Here is a 19,829-nt window from a genome sequence, read left to right on the forward strand (position 1 = left end):
AGGGATCCTTCTGAATACGTTCTTCTGTTATTTTATAAACCGCTTCTATAATTCCCTCCCAATAAGATTGTATCTTTATGTATTCCCACCACAGATGCGCAAAAGGTCCCCGGGGTGTTACAGCCTCTCCATCAAGTTGGAGAGCCATCAGCCCCGAGTCTATGCGCTCTCTGAGGGGTCACGTACCATCTTGCCAATAGTTTATAGCACATTTCCACTGTCCTAGTGTCACTTGAGGAAAAACAAGCTATCGTTAAGATTTTTTTTTTCCTGTGTTCCTCATTTCTAAGCGGGGCCTATTTCCTCTTCCCATTTCCCCAAACAGGGTGGGTGTTCGGGTTCTACTTGCTTAATCAGAATTTTAGATATACTTTGATTTAAACTTAAAGGGGAGCAGAGAAATTTCTCTATTAACCTTATGTGTCATTTTCCCCACAGTGGTTGTGGTAGTGATTGTACAATTTTTGACCTACACTTAACTAATGCTAGAAAAACTTGCACACCGTATTTGTGTACCATGCTTTTAAAATGTAATGATTACCGGTAATTGTTTTTTAAAGTCTGCGTAAAACCCCTTTACTTTTGGGTTGGATAGAAATTTGGAAGGGTAGAGCCTTTTTGGTCTTTGTTGGTGTCTGCATCTCCACTGGGGAGATTCACCCTCTGTATTTGTCCTGTGGTGACCACTTTCTGGTACTGAAAGTGATGGGAATTCCAAAATGTTTGAGTTGTCACAAAAGGAAAAAAGGTGATAGAAAATCTTCCAAAGAGTTAACATGCTCTGTCAACAACTGAAGAGTGAAAATTCCCTCACTATAGAGAGATCTCCTGTAACAGGGGTCAAAAACAAAAGTTTTGGTTTCTCATACACTTGAAAGGCTTGTTCGGAAGAGCAGCATGGTAGCACAAAGCACTCAAACAGAAAACATTTTTACTGATCAGAAAATATTAAAAAGTCATCAGGCTGCTTTCTTTGCCCTACTGCACTATTTACTTTAGTATTGTTCATTACACTGCCTGAATAACCTTTTTATAGTGCATGATTAATTATTATATTTGATTATTTATTTCTTACAAAACAGAAACTCGAAGACTCCAGTGGTGGCAATCTCTCCAATTTATATCCCAACAACAGAAGCTAAAAGAAGATTTGCAACCTAAGAAGATTTTGCAATCTAAAAATAAGGACCAGTATGCAGCAATCAGTAATATATCAATGAAAATCCACAGAGTGTGGGTTATGGAAATTAATGCTACTGTTATAGAAGCTGGAATACATCAATTTAAAAGTCATGTGCAATAAGCTCTTACGAAACCACAGTGAAAATAAATTTTGTTGGTCATACATCTCAGGAAATATATACAGTATGAAAAACCTACAGGCAACATACCACAAACCTCAGGTTTTTTGCAGAATTCTCCTGGCTACTAAATCAGGCTTAGTTAGTTCCAGCTTAAAATTAGCTGGACTGGGACTAAGAAGCGGCCTTGGCATGTGCCATTTTTTATTTTTGGTCTTGACCAAAGTGTGCTAAGCCTAGTAAAGCAATAATGTTTATGTATAGACCTCGCTGATGACATAGTACAGGGGACCAAGAATAGCTAGCCTGTGGAAATGTGTTAGGTTATTGAAACATTTTTGACTGTGCAGTGTAGAGCAAGCTCACCATAAATGGAAAATATAAAATTAGATGTGTTTTGGTTTCAGAATTGTGATACATAGATATAAACTAAACAAAATAGAACTGCAATGTTGGAGGTGAAGTTACAATCTGAGCAGAAATAATGCAACATGGGCATCTGGGTTTTCACCTGGGAAAGTTACCCATAGACGTTAGATGTCTGTGGTGCCCCGACCAACCATTCTGTTGTCTTCTCCTCGCCCCTCACCCCTCCATTCTCTGTAGAGATACACTATAAGCTTGACCAAGGTGAGCTTGCATGTCTGTTCCTACCTCTTTTCCTTTTTCTTGAAGGTGGTTAGATCATGTCTGCATATCTGACTACTCTCAAGTCTAACTGACACAATGTACCTCACTTTTGCAGATTATGGCAAAAATTATATTTTTATTGGCTTCATTTAAACTAGCCGTGCACATAAAAAAATACATGCTGTATTTTATAATTCACATTGATTAAATGGGGTCCTTCCACAAAAACACATTGCAAACATTAATGGATGTTAAAGTAAACCTGTCAACCTGTCATTCTAATAGGCTGCAGTACTATAATTCAGGAACCTAATTTGGATATCTTCTTGGAGTGCCTCAAGTACCCCAATCATGGTCCACACTAAAATGGAAATCCTAACTTTTTTAAGAACTGGATGACCTTGTCCATGTTTGCACAGCTTCCTGTTGGGCAGCAAGGCCACACATCATGGTGATGGAACAGTAAAAATGTGCAGGAAATTGGGGTTGGGGGCAGTGTCCAAAAAAAACAGGAATTGTGGGCAATTGCATATTGGCTTTAAAGCTTTGTGCAGGCACCATGGACTATTTAGTATTAACGCAATGACACAGTACGTCTTACATGTATTCTGTATTATTGTTGACACTTGTAGAGGTATCTAGATATGTTCCAAACAAAGAGTACTTACTTTTGTATGTATATGTTATAGATAGATAGATAGATAGATAGATAGATAGATAGATAGATAGATAGATAGATAGATAGATAGATAGATAGATAGATAGATAGATAGATCTATATCTATATCTAGATATATCTAGATATATCTAGATATAGATATATATGATATATTTAGACTTGCATATTTAGTTGAGAGGTTCAAAAGCAAAAAACGGGGATGCACTTAACCTTTGCATCAAACCCACTACAGCCTAAAACTTCATGTTTATTAGATGTATATATAAAGTAAAATTTTATATATATATATATATATATATACTGAAGTCAAAAAGACAAGTGTATGACCTAGGCTATATTCACACCTATGCATTTTTAGTGCTTTTTGCATTTTGCAGATTTGCACTACAGAACATGTTCCATAGGAAACCATGTTATATGGTGCAAATATGCAAAAAGCACTAAACATGCATAGGTGTGAATCCAGCCTTACTCATAGGGATGTGCAGGTACCATGCAGCTATCGTCAGTTATGGTGAAGGTTTTTTTAATGGTGGGTTAAGCGCATCCCCGTTTTTTTCTTTCTTCTATATAACTTCCCACAGAGGGCCAGCCAAGAGAAGTAAAGCAATATAACAGGCTATATAACAGGCTATACTATATATTAGGTTATGAGATTAGGGTCATCATTACATGGGATGCAGTGGATTCAACCACTACTGAGTCCAGCAACTTGAGTGGTCCAAAGTCAGATACATCCCTGTTACAGCTAGTAAATTGTAACACTAGATTGTACCTGAGCCTTACAACTTTACTTGTCATTATTTTTTCTCTGTGTATTATAGTGTGTGCTGGCAATTCACTATAATGTACCTGGGATCAATCATTAGAACTCGAAATGAATACTGTGTTATGGAAATATATTACCCTAGCTCCTTTTTGGTGAATTATATTGTGTGTCAATGGAAACTGGAGATAATGTTATATCTGTATGTTTAGGCGTATTGTATAATTTTAATATGTTGTGTAATCTGCAGTGTTTTGCACAGCCAGCGCCTATTATGCCTAATATTAAGCACTGAGAAAGGAATAAATTATATAATTTAGCTATATAGTATACAAATGTAATTGGTTTTAGGGGATTATACAGTGCCTTGAAAAAGTATTCACCCCCTTGGCTTTTTACCTATTTTGTTACATTACAGCCTTTAGTTCAATGTTTTTAATCTGAATTATATGTGATGGATCAGAACACAATAGTCTAAGTTGGTGAAGTAAAATTAGAAAAATATATACATAAAACTATTTTTCAGAAATAAAAAAATGATAATTGGCATGTGCGTATGTATTCACACCCTTTGTTATGAAGCCCATAAAAAGCTCTTGTGCAACCAATTACCTTCAGAAGTCACATAATTAGTGAAATGATGTCCACCTGTGTGCAATCTAAGTGTCACATGATCTGTCATTACATATACACACCTTTTTGAAAGGCCCCAGAGGCTGCAACACCTAAGCAAGAGGCACCACTAACCAAACACTGCCATGAAGACCAAGGAACTCTCCAAACAAGTAAGGGACAATGTTGTTGAGAAGTACAAGTCAGGGTTAGGTTATAAAAAAATATCCAAATCTTTGATTATCCCTAGGGGCACCATCAAATCTGTCATATCCAAATGGAAATCCAAATATCCACATGGCACAACAGCAAACCTGCCAAGAGATGGCCGCACACCAAAACACACGGACCGGGCAAGGAGGGCATTAATCAGAGAGGCAGCACAGAGACCTAAGGTAACCCTGGAGGAGCTGCAGAGTTCCACAGCAGAGACTGGAATATCTGTACATAGGACGACAATAAGCCATACGCTCCATAGAGTTGGGCTTTATGGCAGAGTGGCCAGAAGAAAGCCATTCATTTTAGCAAAAAACAAAATGGCAGGCTTTGAGTTTGCGAAAAGGCATGTGGGAGACTCCCAAAATGTATGGAGGAAGGTGCTCTGGTCTGATGAGACTAAAATTTAACTTTTTGGCCATCAAAGAAAACGCTATGTCTGGCGCAAACCCAACACATCACATCACCCAAAGAACACCATCCCCACAGTGAAACATGGCAGTGGCAACATCATACTGTGGGGATGTTTTTGTTATGTGTGTGATTTGAGGCTAGGACGGAGGTTCACCTTCCAGCAGGACAATGACCCCAAACCCCAAACACACTGCTAAAGCAACACTTAAGTAGTTTAAGGGGAAACATAAATGTGTTGCAATGGCCTAGTCAAAACCCAGCAGTTTTGCAAGGAGGAATGGGCAAAAATCCCAGTGGTAAGATGTGGCAAGCTCATAGAGACTTATCCAAAGCGATTTGGAGCTGTGATAGGCAAAAAGGTGGCTCTACAAAGTATTGACTTTAGGGGAGTGAATAGTAACACACATTGATTTTTTTTCTGTTATTTTGTCCTATTTGTTGTTTGCTTCACAATAATAATAAAAAAAAAATCTTCAAAGTTGTGGGCATGTTCTGTAAATTATGCAAATCTTCAAACAATCCATGTTGATTCCAGGTTGTGAGGCAACAAAACACGAAAAATGCCAAGGGGGGTGATTACTTTTGCAAGGCACTGTATATGTAATGTGAATTATATTGTGTAAAGTATATGGTAGCAATGACTTGTTTTCAGGTATTTGTATATACAGTATGGTATGTTCATAATGCAGTAAATAAAGAAGTATTTTTATGGACACTGATGCCTTGATACATACACAGTGTGGCGCAGGGAGGCATTCTGAGATGGTGCTTGTACCATCTCAGAATGCCATGTGGCATGAATAGAGGAATTTGATGTACAGTATGTGTTTGTTCTTATTGTTTTGCTATCTTATGCTGAAAATTATATTCCCATTATACTGACCCACAAGATATTTTCTGTTGGAGGTCGATGCATGAGAGTGCTTTGGTTCAGCATAAATGTTTTTTTTTTTTTGTAATACAGTAATATCATTGGCTATTTAATTTTTACACCACAATAATGAATCACGTATAATGCATTGGTTTACGTTGTGATTACCTAACAGAAAGTGGCTTTGAAATGTACACTATAAACTTAAAATTTACAGGTAATGTATTGACTAAAGAGACTCTATTGTCAGACCATCCATTTCAAGAACAATCTTACCATAATATTATATATGCATTTTAGGTATTTTGGCATGCAAATTACCTATGAAAAGCTTCCTTTTATAGACATCCAAAAGCCCCAACCTGCTGCTGGGCACCACCATCTTGGATGTGATGTCAGCAGCCCTTGCAGACTCAGAGCTGTCACTCACATCTCACTTCGCTATGCTTCTCCGCATCACTCCTACATAAAAGGTTAGGTGGAGAGGAGGAGCTGGGTCAGCACAAAGAATACTTAGAAACTGCCAGAAGAGGCGAGGGCTATGACATGGGGGGGGGGTAGACTTTCTAGTGTAGTCAAATTCCTTAGCAAATTTAGAGGCACATTACAAGTCAATATAAATAATTTATGTAGAAACACTGGTAGTAAACATTTAAATAACTGATTTTTCCAGTGCTTTTACCTGCACTTTTTTAGGTTGGTGACAGGGTCTCTTTACTTCAAAACATGTTTGTGTATGTGGTGTATAGGAAAGCTTTCTATAGATGCATCCTATTTGGTGATATATATTGAACTACCTCTTAGACATCTACTCCTCATTGTGCCCTTATTTAGCCAACATTAAAGTGATTGTAAAGGTTTCTTTTTTTTAACCACTTGACATCCGCGCTATGGCCGAATGACGGCCACAGCGCGGACCTACATTCCCGGGAGGCCGTCATATGACGGCCTCCCCTGTGCACGCTCCCTGCGCGCGCCCTACAGGGCGCGCGCCGGGCGCGGTGTGATCACCGAGTCACTGAGACTCGGCTGATCACCGATCTGAGTAAGGGGCCGGTCCCGGCCCCTTACCATGTGATCAGCTGTCAGCCAATGACAGCTGATCACATGATGTAAACAGGAAGATCGGTAATCGGTTTTTTTTTTACTCGCGCTGACAGCGCGAGTAAAGAAAAAAGCCGATCGACCGGCTCAGATGCCAGGGACATCAGTCCCAAAGTAAGAGCACAAAACATTCTCATCAGTGCCACCCAAAAGTGCCACTTAACAGTGCCACCTAACAGTGCCCACAGTGCCACCTAACAGTGCCCACAGTGCCACCTAACAGTGCCCACAGTGCCACCTATCAATGCCAACAAGTGCCACCTATCAATGCTCACAAGTGCCACCTACCAATGCCCACCTGTAGTGCCAATCAGTGCCACCTGTCAGTGCTGCCCATCACTGCCACCCATCAGTGCCCATCACTGCCACCCATCAGTGCCCATCACTGCCGCCTCATCAACGTACATCAATGAAGGAGAAAAATTACCCGTTAAAATTTTTTTATAACAAAATATAAAAAAAAAAATTTTTTTTTTTAAAAAAAATTCAGGTTTTTAAATTTTTTTAACAAAAAGTAAAAACCGCAGAGGTGATCAAATACCACTAAAAGAAAGCTCTATTTGTGGGAAAAAAATGATAAAAATTTCATTTGGGTACAGCGTTGTATGACCGCGCAATTGTCATTCAAAATGCGTTAGCGCTGAAAGCTAAAAATTGGTCTGGATAGGAGGGGGGTTTAAGTGCTCGGTAAGCAAGTGGTTAAAATAACAAACATGTTATACTTACCTCCACTGTGCAAGGGTTTTGCACAGAGTGACCCCGATCCTCCTCTTCTGGGGTCCCCCCGGTGGCGCTCCTGGCTCTTCTTCTCGAGTGCCCCCACGGAGAGCTGCTTTTCATGGGGGCACTCGTGCGAGCACGCTCCTGAGTCCTGCTGCTGCGTCCATTGACACAGACAGCAGGACTCGGCCCCGCCTCCTGGCTCGGTCCTCATTGGATTTGATTGACAGCAGCGGAGCCAATGGCTCCCGCTGCTCTCAATCTATCCAATGAGGACCGAGGAAGCGGCTGGAGCTGCTGTGCTTGTCCCTGTCGCTGCAAAAAAACTGGCTCAGGTAAGAAAAAGGGGGGTCTGGGTGGCAGCTGCAGCACAGGAGGTTTTTCACCTTAATGCATAGAATGCATTAAGGTGAAAAACCTTGGGGGTTTACAACTTCTTTAAGGCAGGCCATACATGCAATTTTCTTTCCTTCAACCACTGACTGTGTTGATGGGGAAATCTTTCCCGCTAAACTATTGTATTTTGAAAGCAAGAGGTTTCTCAACCCTCAGCATACAATGATCACTAGCAGCAGCTATAGCGGCCAACAGTGATGGAACAAAAAAAACCTGACAGGCTGGGTGTACTGAAGTCAATCGATAGATTGACTTCAGTACACCCAGCCTGCCCATACATGGATTGAAATTCAGTAGGAAGCGGACAAATTTTGATCCATCTATGGCCGGCTTAACTTTCTGGAACAGAGATTACACCACAAAGGCCGTAACCTTGAATTGGTTACACAGTATATAACAAGTCAAGTGAACTGTAGCCCACAATGTGGTCAAAGAATAGCAATCCAACCTTTGATGTTGAGACCAATTGATCACTAAGATTACATAAAATAATTATTTTATTTATATTTTGAATAATTTATGGATGTACTTAGAACAACATTTTTAGTTGCTCAGTTGGTAAGATTTGGACACTTTTGGGCAGTTTGGCATTGGACACTTATATTTGAGAAACTGCAGATTAGTTGAGGGGAAAGAATGCTTTTGGTCAGTTAAGTAAGCTGCAAGGATTTTACCAAACTTAATTGCAAATTACTTCTTGCTTCTGTTTTGTAGATATTCTGTAGCATTCCCTACAGTGTTTCAAAATGAGGTCCAATTGGGGAGGTATTGTTGTTACCACAATAACATGGCTAAAAATCTCTTACCAAACGGTGAAAGCTTTCATTATTCCATTCAACAGTCTGTAATTTCACCTCAAGCTTTATGCAGACTTTGGGGACAGGCAGCGAGTCAATGACCTTGTAGACTGATGATAATTCTGATATTGATCTATAATTCATTTTCCATGGTTGAAAAGCAGAAAATTTAAAATTCTAGGTAGTTACATAGGTCATGGGTTGCTGCAGATTCGTGTATCTAGACTTATGTGATGGCTTAATATTTTTGCAAATTATACTTGAATATTTTGCTCAACTGTGGAATTCTTTAGATTGTTGATGGCTGCTAATCACAAAATGGAAAAACCTATATTGTACAAAAATATATGCCTATAATAAAAGCTGGTATTTTTTAACAATTCTTTGTCTTGTTAGTCATTTTATCTTTATTGTCATTATTACAAATGGTCTCCACTTAAAACAGATATAACCCTAGACTAAATTCACCTTGCTAAAGCACCCTGTATTATAAATAATTGCAATTTATATTTTACTATGTCATTTTTTAGGGCAGGTTTCCTGATGTGAACAATGGACCATGCCAAGTGTAATATATGTTGAAATGGTCACTTGTAGTCTCTATTGGAAGCCCATAGGACAGTGACATATAGTTACATAGTAGGTGAGGTTGAAAAAAGACACAAGTCCATCAAGTCCAACCTATGTGTGTGATTATATGTTGGTATAACATTGTATATCCCTGTATGTTGCAGTCGCTCAGGTGCTTATCTAATAGTTTTTTTAAACTAATCAATGCCCCCCGCTGAGACCACCGCCTGTGGAAGGGAATTCCACATCCTTGTCACTCTTACATTAAAGAACCCTCTACGTAGTTTAAGTTTAAACCTCTTTTGTTCTAATTTTAATGAGTGGCCATGTGTCTTAAATTCCCTTCCGCAAAAAAGTTTTATCCCTATTGTGGGGTCACCAGTATAGTATTTGTAAATTGTTTCATATCCCCTCTCAAGCGTCTCTTCTCCAGAGAGTGCTCGCTCAGTGCTCGCAACCTTTCTTCATAACTAATGTCCTCCAGACCCTTTATTAGCTTTGTTGCTCTTCTTTGTACTTGCTCCATTTCCAGTACAGTCTTCCTGAGGACTGGTGCCCAGAACTGGACAGCATACTCCAGGTGAGGCCGGACCAGAGTCTTGTAGAGTGGGAGAATTATCGCTTTATCCCTGGAATTAATCCCTTTTATAATGAATGCCAATATTCTGTTTGCTTTGTTAGCAGCAACTTGGCATTGCATGCCATTGCTGAGCCTATCATCTACTAGGACCCCCAGGCCTTTTTCCATCCTAGATTCCCCCAGAGGTTTTCCCCCGACTGTATAGATTGCATTCATATTTTTGCCACCCAAATGCATTATTTTACATTTTTCTACATTAAATCTCATTTGCCATGTAGTTGCCCACCCCATTAATTTGTTCAGATGTTTTCGCAAGGTTTCCACATCCTGCGGAGAAGTTATTGCCCTTAGTATCGTCCGCAAATACAGAGATTGAACTATTTACCCCGTCCTCCAGGCCGTTTATGAACAAATTATATAGGATTGGTCCCAGCACAGAACCCTGTGGGACCCTACCACCCACCCCTGACCATTCTGAGTATTCCCCATTTATCACCACCCTCTGAACTCCCCTTGGAGCCAATATTTAATCCATGTACTCACCCTATGGTCCGAGCCAATGGACCTTATTTTGTATAGTAAACGTTTATGGGGAACTGTGTCAAATGCTTTTGCAAAATCCAGATACACCACGTCTACGGGCCTTCCATTATCTAGGTGGCAAATCACCTCCTCATAGAAGGTTAATAGATTGGTTTGGCAAAAACAATTCTTCATGAATGCATGCTGATTACTGCTAATGATACAGTTCTCGTTACTAAAATCTTGTATATAGTCCATTATCATCCCCTCCAAGAGCTTGCATGCTATTGATGTTAGGCTAACTGATCTGTAATTCCCAGGGATGTATTTTGGGCCCTTTTTAAATATTGGTGCTACATTGGGTTTTCTCCAATCCGCTGGTACCATTCCAGTCAGTAGACTGTCAGTAAATATTAGGAACACTGGTCTGGCAATTATTTGACTGAGTTCCCTAAGTACCCTCGGGTGCAAGTCATCTGGTCCCGGTGATTTATTAATGTTAAGTTTCCCAAGTCTAATTATGTCCTCTGTTAACCATGAGGGTGCTTCCTGTGATGTGTCACGAGGATAAACACTGCAGTTTTGGTTACTGAAGCCCCCCGATTCCCTTGTGAAGACTGAGGAGAAGAATAAATTCAATACCTTCGCCATCTCCCCATCCAGATGTCCTTCCTCATTCTTTATGGTGCCAATATGGTCTGTCCTCCCTTTTTTTTACTGTTTACATACTTAAAGAATTTCTTGGAATTATTTTTGCTCTCCTCCACGATATGTCTTTCGTGTTCTCTTAGCCGTCCTTATTACACCCTTACATTTCTTGTTGCATTCTTTATAAAGTTTGCATGTTGATGATGATCCCTCAACCTTGTATTTTTTGAATACTTTCTCTTTTGCTTTTATATGCATTTTTACATTGGCATGAAGCCATCCAGGACTTTTAAATTTATTACCCAATGGGATGCACTGGCTAATGCCCTTATTTAATATGCTCTTAAAGCGAACCCATCTCTCCTCCGTGTTCTTTGTTCCTAAGATTTTATCCCAATTTATATCTTCTAACAAGGTTCATAGTTTAGGGAAGTTGGCTCTTTTGAAATTCAGTGTCTTTGTATTTCCCTTATGTTTCCTGTTTGTGTGATTTATACTGAAGCTTATTGACCTGTGATCGCTGTTTCCTAATTTGCCCCGTATTTCCACATCTGTGCTCAGGTCTGTATTGTTGGTAATCAGTAGATCTAGTAACGCTTTATTTCTAGTTGGTGCATCTACCATCTGACCCATGAAATTGTCCTGCAAGACATTTACTAACTGGCGAGCCTTAGACGAATGCGTGGTTCCCTCTGTCCAGTCTATGTCTGGATAATTAAAATCCCCCATTATGATAACACTTCCCACCCTTGCTGCTAATCCAAATTATGATAGAAGGTCCCTCTTCCCCTCCTCCCTCAGGTTAGGGGGCCTATAGCATACTCCCAGTATTATTTTCCCCTTAGCTTCATCCCTTTGGAGCGTTACCTATAAAGATTCCACCTCCTCCCTAGCTCCCTTAGTGATGTAATCTCTCATTATTTTTTATTTTAAATAAAGCTGCATATTTTTACATATTGAAAATTGCATTTCAAAATGATATAAAATATATATACTTTTATCTGCCCTAGTGAAAGTTTAGAATTCATATGCCATTTTATGTACAACTTGACAGAACTGCTTGTTTTTCTCTATGAGTCGGACAATTATTATATGTTAAATGTCCTGTCACAAGGCATAAAATGGCAATAGCAGTGAGCTGCATACTGCTGTTCTTTTATTAGAGTATTAGAAGCGAAAACCTCTACAGCAATAACACACATTTTCTAGTTTCACAGTGGAAGATCATGGGAGCTGGGAATAGTTTATAGCTGGCATCCCACAGGCACCTATTTTTCTGAAACAAAATTTCTTTTTTCTTTTTTTACAAATCATAATAGTTGGGGGTTTATTAATTATTTGCTATATACTATTATGTCAATACCACTTTTCAAACTTTCATATTGAATGGTATTGCCATCATTTTGTGTTGTCCTCATATCTATCGTTATTTACCTGTTTATTTTTAGAAATGTGCTGGAAGAATCCCTTATTTTCATGTAAATTATGAAGAGCTTACAATCAAAATGAGATATGTTAACAGCATAATTTGTATGTAATGCAAATCTACTGACAAAGCACTTCCTGTAAATTTAATCAATGTGAAAAGCATATTCTGACAACCAAACACACTGCCTGTTAACTTTTGACCCCCGTTAAAATTTACTTCCATCTCCAAACTTAGACCCACTTTTGGATAAGAGGTGGAGCCTGTTGGTGGAACCTTATCACAAACGAGTAAGATCTTATGATGTATCATATATGCTTTTAACTTTTTAAATAAATGTGAGTTGTATACTTGCTGGGGTGGAGAGGCTCATTTATAATCTCTAGGATACTGCACTATTGGAGGCACTTTCCTTTTTTCCATGTACTGTTGCAACCATCGATGGCCACTGTGGATTGAATTGGATCTGAGTTGGAACTAGCTCAGTGAAAGGAATCTCTATCAGTTCTGTACCATTATCTGGGTTTTTGAAGGTCAAACTAGAAGTCAGCAAGGAGCAGTGGAGTTTTTCCTGAAAGGATTACTGCACATAGTGCAAGGTGTGTTTGACCCCCTCAGGGTCTTGCAAGGAGGTGAGCAACTACTGCATATGGTGTCGGGAGCACTATACACATGGAGGTTGTGTTAAGTAAAGAAATACTTTGGATCTCTCTGTGTGACAATAGAGGAAATCATCACTTTATTATAGGACTTTTATTTTAGCACAGTAAGTTTTGCACAGTATTATTATCACTTTATCATTGGACTTACATTTTCAGCTTATTAAGTTTTTCACAGCATTATTATTATTATTTATTGTGCATTTGTCATGTACTGATGCAGCGCTGTCGCATTTATATTTTAACTTCTTTAGCATGTGGCTGCACAGAGCTGAATGGTGCTGTGGCAGTCAGATGCCTATTTGTAAAAAAAAAAAAGGATATACACTATATTACCAAAAGTATTAGGACGCCTGCCTTTACACTCATATGAACTTTAATGGCATCCCAGTCTTATGCCCTGTACACACGGTCGGACTTTGTTCAGACATTCCGACAACAAAATCCATGGATTTTTTCCGACGGATGTGGGCTCAAACTTGTCTTGCATACACACGGTCACACAAAGTTGTCGGAAAATCCGATCGTTTTAAACGCGGTGACGTAAAACACGTACGTCGGGACTATAAACGGGGCAGTGGCCAATAGCTTTCATCTCTTTATTTATTCTGAGCATGCGTGGCACTTTGTCCGTTGGATTTGTGTACACACGATCGGAATTTCCGACAACGGATTTTGTTGTCGGAAAATTTTATCTCCTGCTCTCCAACTTTGTGTGTCAGAAAATCCGATGGAAAATGTCCGATGGAGCCCACACACGGTCGGAATATCCGACAACACGCTCCGATCGGACATTTTCCATCGGAAAATCCGACCGTGTGTACGGGGCATAAGTCCGTAGGGTTCAATATTGAGTTGACCCACCTTTTGCAGCTATAAGAGCTTCAACTTTTCTGGGAAGGCTGTCCACAAGATTTAGGAGTGTGTCTATGGGAATGTTTGACTATTCTTCCAGAAGCGAATTTGTGAGGTCAGGCACTGATGTTGGACGAGAAGGCCTGGCTCGCAGTCTCCATTTTAATTCATCCCAAAGGTGTTTCGTCAGGTTGAGGTCAGGACTCTGTGCAGCCAAGTCAAGTTCATCCACCCCAAACTCGCTCATTCATGTCTTTATTAGACATGTGCACTACTGAAAAATCTGTTTATTTTCATTTTTGTTTTTTTGTTTATCAGGTCATTTGTTATGATCGGCATTCAATGCTTCGGATTATTCGTAACTTGGGATGCATTCGTATTCGTTTAGTTCCATTCATTTAGATGCAGCATTCGTTACTTCAGATAATTCGTAATTTCGGATGCATTCGTATTCATTACGTTCGCTAACAGTTACTTTAGCCAAATTTGAAAGGAAATTCCAATACCTATAGTTTATAATAATAATAAAAACTATAATTATAGTTAAAAGTTTTTTGTATTTTCTATTATAATTAAATTATTAACTCGTATGTTCAATCGTTTTTCGTATTTTCGTTCTTTAGTATTTACGTTCTTTCTGAAAATTCCTTTTCCTAAGCATTCGTCAAAAGAAGCATCCGAATAAACGAATATACTGAATTTCGTATGAAAAAGAATTTGGAACAAAACAAATTGCACGTGTCTAGTCTTTAACCACTTGACAACTGGGCACTTAAACCCCTCTCGTGACCAGACCAATTTTCAGCTTTCAGCGCTCTCACACTTTGAATGACAATTACTCAGTCATGTAATACTGTACCCAAATGAATTTTTTGTCCTTTTTTTCATACAAATAGAGCTTTATTTTGGTGGTATTTGATGACCTCTGGGTTTTTTATTTTTTGCGCTATAAATGAAAAAAGACCAAAAATTTTGAAAAAAAAACGCATTTTTCTTTGTTTCTGTGATAAAATTTTGCAAATTAGTAATTTTTCTTCATACATTTTGGCAACAATTTATACTGCTACATATCTTTGGTAAAAATAACCCAAATTAGTGGATATTATTTGGTCTGTGTGAAAGTTAAAGAGTCTACAAGCTGTGGTGCAAATCATAAAAAATTGATAACACCTGACGTACTGGTGGCTTATCTCATTTCTTGCGACCCGAACAAGTCAGGAAAGTACTAATACCCCCCAAATGACCCCTTTTTTGAAAGTAGACATTCCAAGGTATTTAGTTAGATGCATGGGGAGGTTTTTGATGTTGTCATTTTTTCCCACAATTCTTTGCAAAATGAAGATTTTTTTTTTTTTTCCCCACAAAATTGTCATTGTAATAGGTTATTTCGCTCACATGGCATTTGTATACCACAAATGACACCCCAAAATACATTCTGCTAATCCTCCTGAGTATTACGATACCACATGTGTGGGACTTTTTCACAGCCTGGCCACATACAGAGTCCCAACATGCAGAGAGCAACATCAGGTGTTCTAGGAGCATAAATTACACATCTAACTTGTTGGCTACCTATTACACTTTTGAAGGCCCTGGAGAACCAGGACAATGACACGTGACACTGATGACAAATGGCAGTGATACGTGGCACTGATGACAGATGGCACTAATACATGGCACTGATGACAAATGGCACTAATACATGGCACTGACAGATGGCACTAATATGTGGCACTGATGACACGTGGCGCTGATGACAAATGGCACTGATAAAAGATGGCACTAATATGTGGCACTGATGACACGTGGCACTGATGACAGATGGCACTAATACGTGGCACTGATGACAGATGGCACTAATACGTGGCACTGATGACACTGATGACAGATGGCACTGACACGTGGCACTGATGACACTGATGACAGATGGCACTGATATGTGGCACTGATGACACGTGACACTGATGACAGATGGCACTATGTGGCACTGGGGACAGATGGCAGTGGGGACAGATGGCAGGGACATGACAGCAGGGACAGATGGCAGGGCAGATGGCAGGGGCAGATGGCAGGACAGATGGCAGAGGCAGATGGCAGCACAGATGGCAGGACAGATGGCAGGGGCAGATGGCAGGACAGATAACAGTGCTGACACTTTTTTTTCCGTTTGTTTTTTTTCTGTTTACTTACCGCCGCAGCGGTTCGCTCTCCCTCCTCACACGCTGTCTCTGTGTGAGGAGGGAGAGCCGGCGATGAGAGATGATCTCATATGTTTACATATGAGATCCTCTCTCATTGGCAGAGCGATCGCACTGTAAACGACCGCTGTCATTGGCCGTTTACGGCGATCTGTGACTGGCTGTGTCCGAGGGACACGGGCAGCACAAAACTTCCCCGATGCGCACCTGCGGGAGCGCGCAACGCGGAAGTGAACAGGAGGACGTCCAGGGACGCCCTCCCGGCAATTGGTGTCCGCGCTATAGCCGTCTTTCGGCTATAGCACGGACGCCTAGTGGTTAAAGACCTTGTTTTGTGCACTGTCATGTTGAAACAGGAAGGGACCATCCCCAAACTGTTTGCACAAAGTTCGGGGCATGAAATTGTCCAAAATGTCTTGGTATGCTGACTACTTAAGAGTTCCCTTCACTGGAACTAAGGGGACAAGCCCAACTCCTGAAAAATAACCCCACACCATAATCCTCCCTCCACCAAATGGTTTGAACCAGTGCACAAACCAAGGTCCATAAAGACATGGATGAGTGAGTTTGGGCTGGAGGAACTTGACTGGCCTGCACAGAGTCCTCCTGACCTCCACCCGATAGAACACCCTTGGAATGAATTAGAGTGGAGACTGCGATCCAGGCCTTCTCATCCAACATCAGCGCCTGACCTCACAAATGCGCTTCTGGAAGAATGGTCAAACATTCCAATAGACACACTCGTAAACCTTGTGGACAGCCTTCTTAGAAGAGTTGAAGCTGTTATAGATGCAAAGGGTGGGCCAACTCAATATTGAATACTACAAACTAAGACTGAGATGCCATTGAGGTTAATGTGCGTGTGAAGGCAGGCGTCCCAATACTTTTGGTAATATGGTGTATGTTTCCAAGGGAACACATATACTTAACTGTAGGGAGACGTTCATTGGTCAAACAATGACTATACAACAATCCACAAATACAGTATCTCACAAAAGTGAGTACACCCCTTACATTTATGTAAATATTTTATTCTATCTTTTCATGTGACAACACTGAAGAAATTACACTTTTCTACAATGTAAAGTAGTGAGTGTACAGTTTAACAGTATAACAGTGTAAATTTGCTGTCCCCTCAAAATAACTCAACACACAGCCATTAATGTCTAAACCACTGGCAACAAAAGTGAGTACACCCCTAAGTGAAAATGTCCAAATTGGGCCCAATTAGCCATTTCCCCTTCCCGGAGTCATGTGACTTGTTAGTGTTACAAGGTCTCAGGTGTTAATGGGGAGCAGGTGTGTTAAATTTGGTGTTATCGCTCTCACACTCTTACTGGTCACTGGAAGTTCAACATGGCACCTCCTGGCAAAGAACTCTCTGAGGAACCTGAAAAAAAAGAATTGTTGCTCTACATAAAGATGGCCAAGGCTATAAGAAGATTGCCAAGACCCTGAAACTGAGCTGCAGCACGGTGGCTAGGACCATACAGCGGTTTTACAGGACAGGTTCCACTCAGAACAGGCCTCACCATGCTCGACCAAAGATGTTGAGTGCATGTGCTCAGCGTCATATCCAGAGGTTGTCTTTGGGAAATAGATGTATGAGTGCTGCCAGCATTGCTGCACAGGTTGAAGGGGTGGGGGTGTCAGCCTGTCAGTGCTCAGAATTTATGACGCACACTGCATCAAATTGGTCTGCATGGCTGTTGCCCCGAAGGAAGCCTCTTCTAAAGATGATGTACAAGAAAGGCCCCAAACAGTTTGCTGAAGACAAGCAGACTAACGACATGGATTACTGGAACCATGTCCTGTGGTCTGATGAGACCAAGATAAACTTATTTGGTTCAGATGGTGTCAAGCGTGTGTGGCGGCAACCAGGTGAGGAGAACAATAACAAGTGTGTCTTGCCTACAGTCAAGCATGGTGGTGGGAGTGTCATGGTCTGGGGCTGCATGAGTGCTGCCGACACTGGGGAACTACAGTTCATTGAGGGAACCATGAATGCCAAAATGTTCTGTGACATACTGAAGCAGAGCATGATCCCCGCCCTTCAGAGACTGGGCCGCAGGGCAGTATTCCAACATGATAATGACTCCAAACACACCTCCAAGATCACCACTGCCTTGCTGAAGAAGCTGAGGATAAAGGTGATGGACTGGCCAAGAATGTCTCCAGACCTAAACCCTATTGAGCATCTGTGGGGCATCCTCAAACGAAAGGTGGAGGAGGGCAAGGTCTCCAACATCCACCAGCTCCGTGATGTCGTCATGGAGGAGTGGAAGAGGACTCCAGTGGCAACCTGTGAAGCTCTGGTAAACTCCATGCCCAAGATGGTTAAGGCAGTGCTGGAAAATAATGGTGGACACACAAAATATTGACACTTTGGGCTCAATTTGGACATTTTCACTTAGGGGTGTACTCACTTTTGTTGCCAGCGGTTTAGACATTAATGGCTGTGTGTTACATAGTTACATAGTTACATAGTTACATAGTATAGTTACATAGTAGGTGAGGTTGAAAAAAGACACAAGTCCATCAAGTCCAACCTATGTGTGTGATTATGTGTCAGTATTACATTACATATCCCTGTATATTGCGGTCATTCAGGTGATTATCTAATAGTTTCTTGAAGCTATCAATGCTCCCCGCTGAGACCACCGCCTGTGGAAGGGAATTCCACATCCTTGCCGCTCTTACAGTAAAGAACCCTCTACGTAGTTTAAGGTTAAACCTCTTTTCTTCTAATTGTAATGAGTGGCCACGAGTCTTATTAAACTCTCTTCTGCGAAAAAGTTTTATCCCTATTGTGGGGTCACCAGTACAGTATTTGTAAATTGAAATAATATCCCCTCTCAAGCGTCTCTTCTCCAGAGAGAATAAGTTCAGTGCTCGCAACCTTTCCTCATAACTAAGATCCTCCAGACCCTTTATTAGCTTTGTTGCCCTTCTTTGTACTCGCTCCATTTCCAGTACGTCCCTCCTGAGGACTGGTGCCCAGAACTGGACAGCATACTCCAGGTGCGGCCGGACCAGAGTCTTGTAGAGCGGGAGAATTATCGTTTTATCTCTGCAGTTGATCCCCCTTTTAATGCATGCCAATATTCTGTTTGCTTTATTAGCAGCAGCTTGGCATTGCATGCCATTGCTGAGCCTATCATCCACTAGGACCCCCAAGTCCTTTTCCATCCTAGATTCCCCCAGAGGTTCTCCCCCCAGTGTATAGATTGCATTCATATTTTTGCCACCCAAATGCATTATTTTACATTTTTCTACATTGAACCTCATTTGCCATGTAGTCGCGGGGGACAGAAAATTTACACTGTTATACAAGCTGTACACTCACTACTTTACATTGTAGCAAAGTGTCATTTCTTCAGTGTTGTCACATGAAATGATATACTAAAATATTTACAAAAATGTGAGGGTTGTACTCACTTTTGTGAGATACTGTACATGTGTGCTTAGTAGGGAGAGATGGGGGTCCTGGTGCTTAGTGGGGGCAGATTGGGGGGCAGTGGGGGAGGGGGCACTAGTGCTCTTTACCTGGCTAATTGATCCATCTGGATTCCTGATGGAATCCTGATCCTCTGCACATTTTAGTCGACTAAAACTCATTTTAGTCGTCTAAAATCGAATGGGTGTAATTAAATTGTAATGCATTAGTTAACATTTCTCTACAATTTCCAAACTCATTATATACTGCTGGAGTGAAAAATCTCATATGTTATTATTTAAGGTATTGAGGTATGAACATGCACTAAAGACCAGTGTTAATTTTGAAGTCAAATTTCAATTTAGTTTTAGTATTAGTCTTTTGACTAAAATGCCATTTTAGTTTGAGTCCCATTTTAGTCTTTTTACT

At 40.5% G+C, this 19,829-nt stretch overlaps 1 protein-coding gene across 3 annotated transcripts in view; it reads left to right on the plus strand.

Moving 5' to 3' along the window:
- Positions 1–8,886, plus strand: part of LOC141131876 (pendrin-like) — a 148,406-nt gene extending 139,520 nt beyond the window's left edge. For all 3 annotated transcript variants that reach the window (XM_073619663.1, XM_073619664.1, XM_073619665.1), the window contains one exon: positions 1,083–8,886. In XM_073619663.1, the coding sequence (XP_073475764.1) occupies positions 1,083–1,142 (60 nt within the window). In that variant the 3' untranslated portion in view covers positions 1,143–8,886. The remainder of the gene's footprint in view (positions 1–1,082) is intronic.
- The last annotated feature ends 10,943 nt before the right edge of the window (positions 8,887–19,829 follow it).

The sequence above is a fragment of the Aquarana catesbeiana genome, linkage group LG03, assembly GCF_042186555.1.
Source record: "Aquarana catesbeiana isolate 2022-GZ linkage group LG03, ASM4218655v1, whole genome shotgun sequence".
In the NCBI taxonomy this organism is placed as follows: domain Eukaryota; kingdom Metazoa; phylum Chordata; class Amphibia; order Anura; family Ranidae; genus Aquarana; species Aquarana catesbeiana.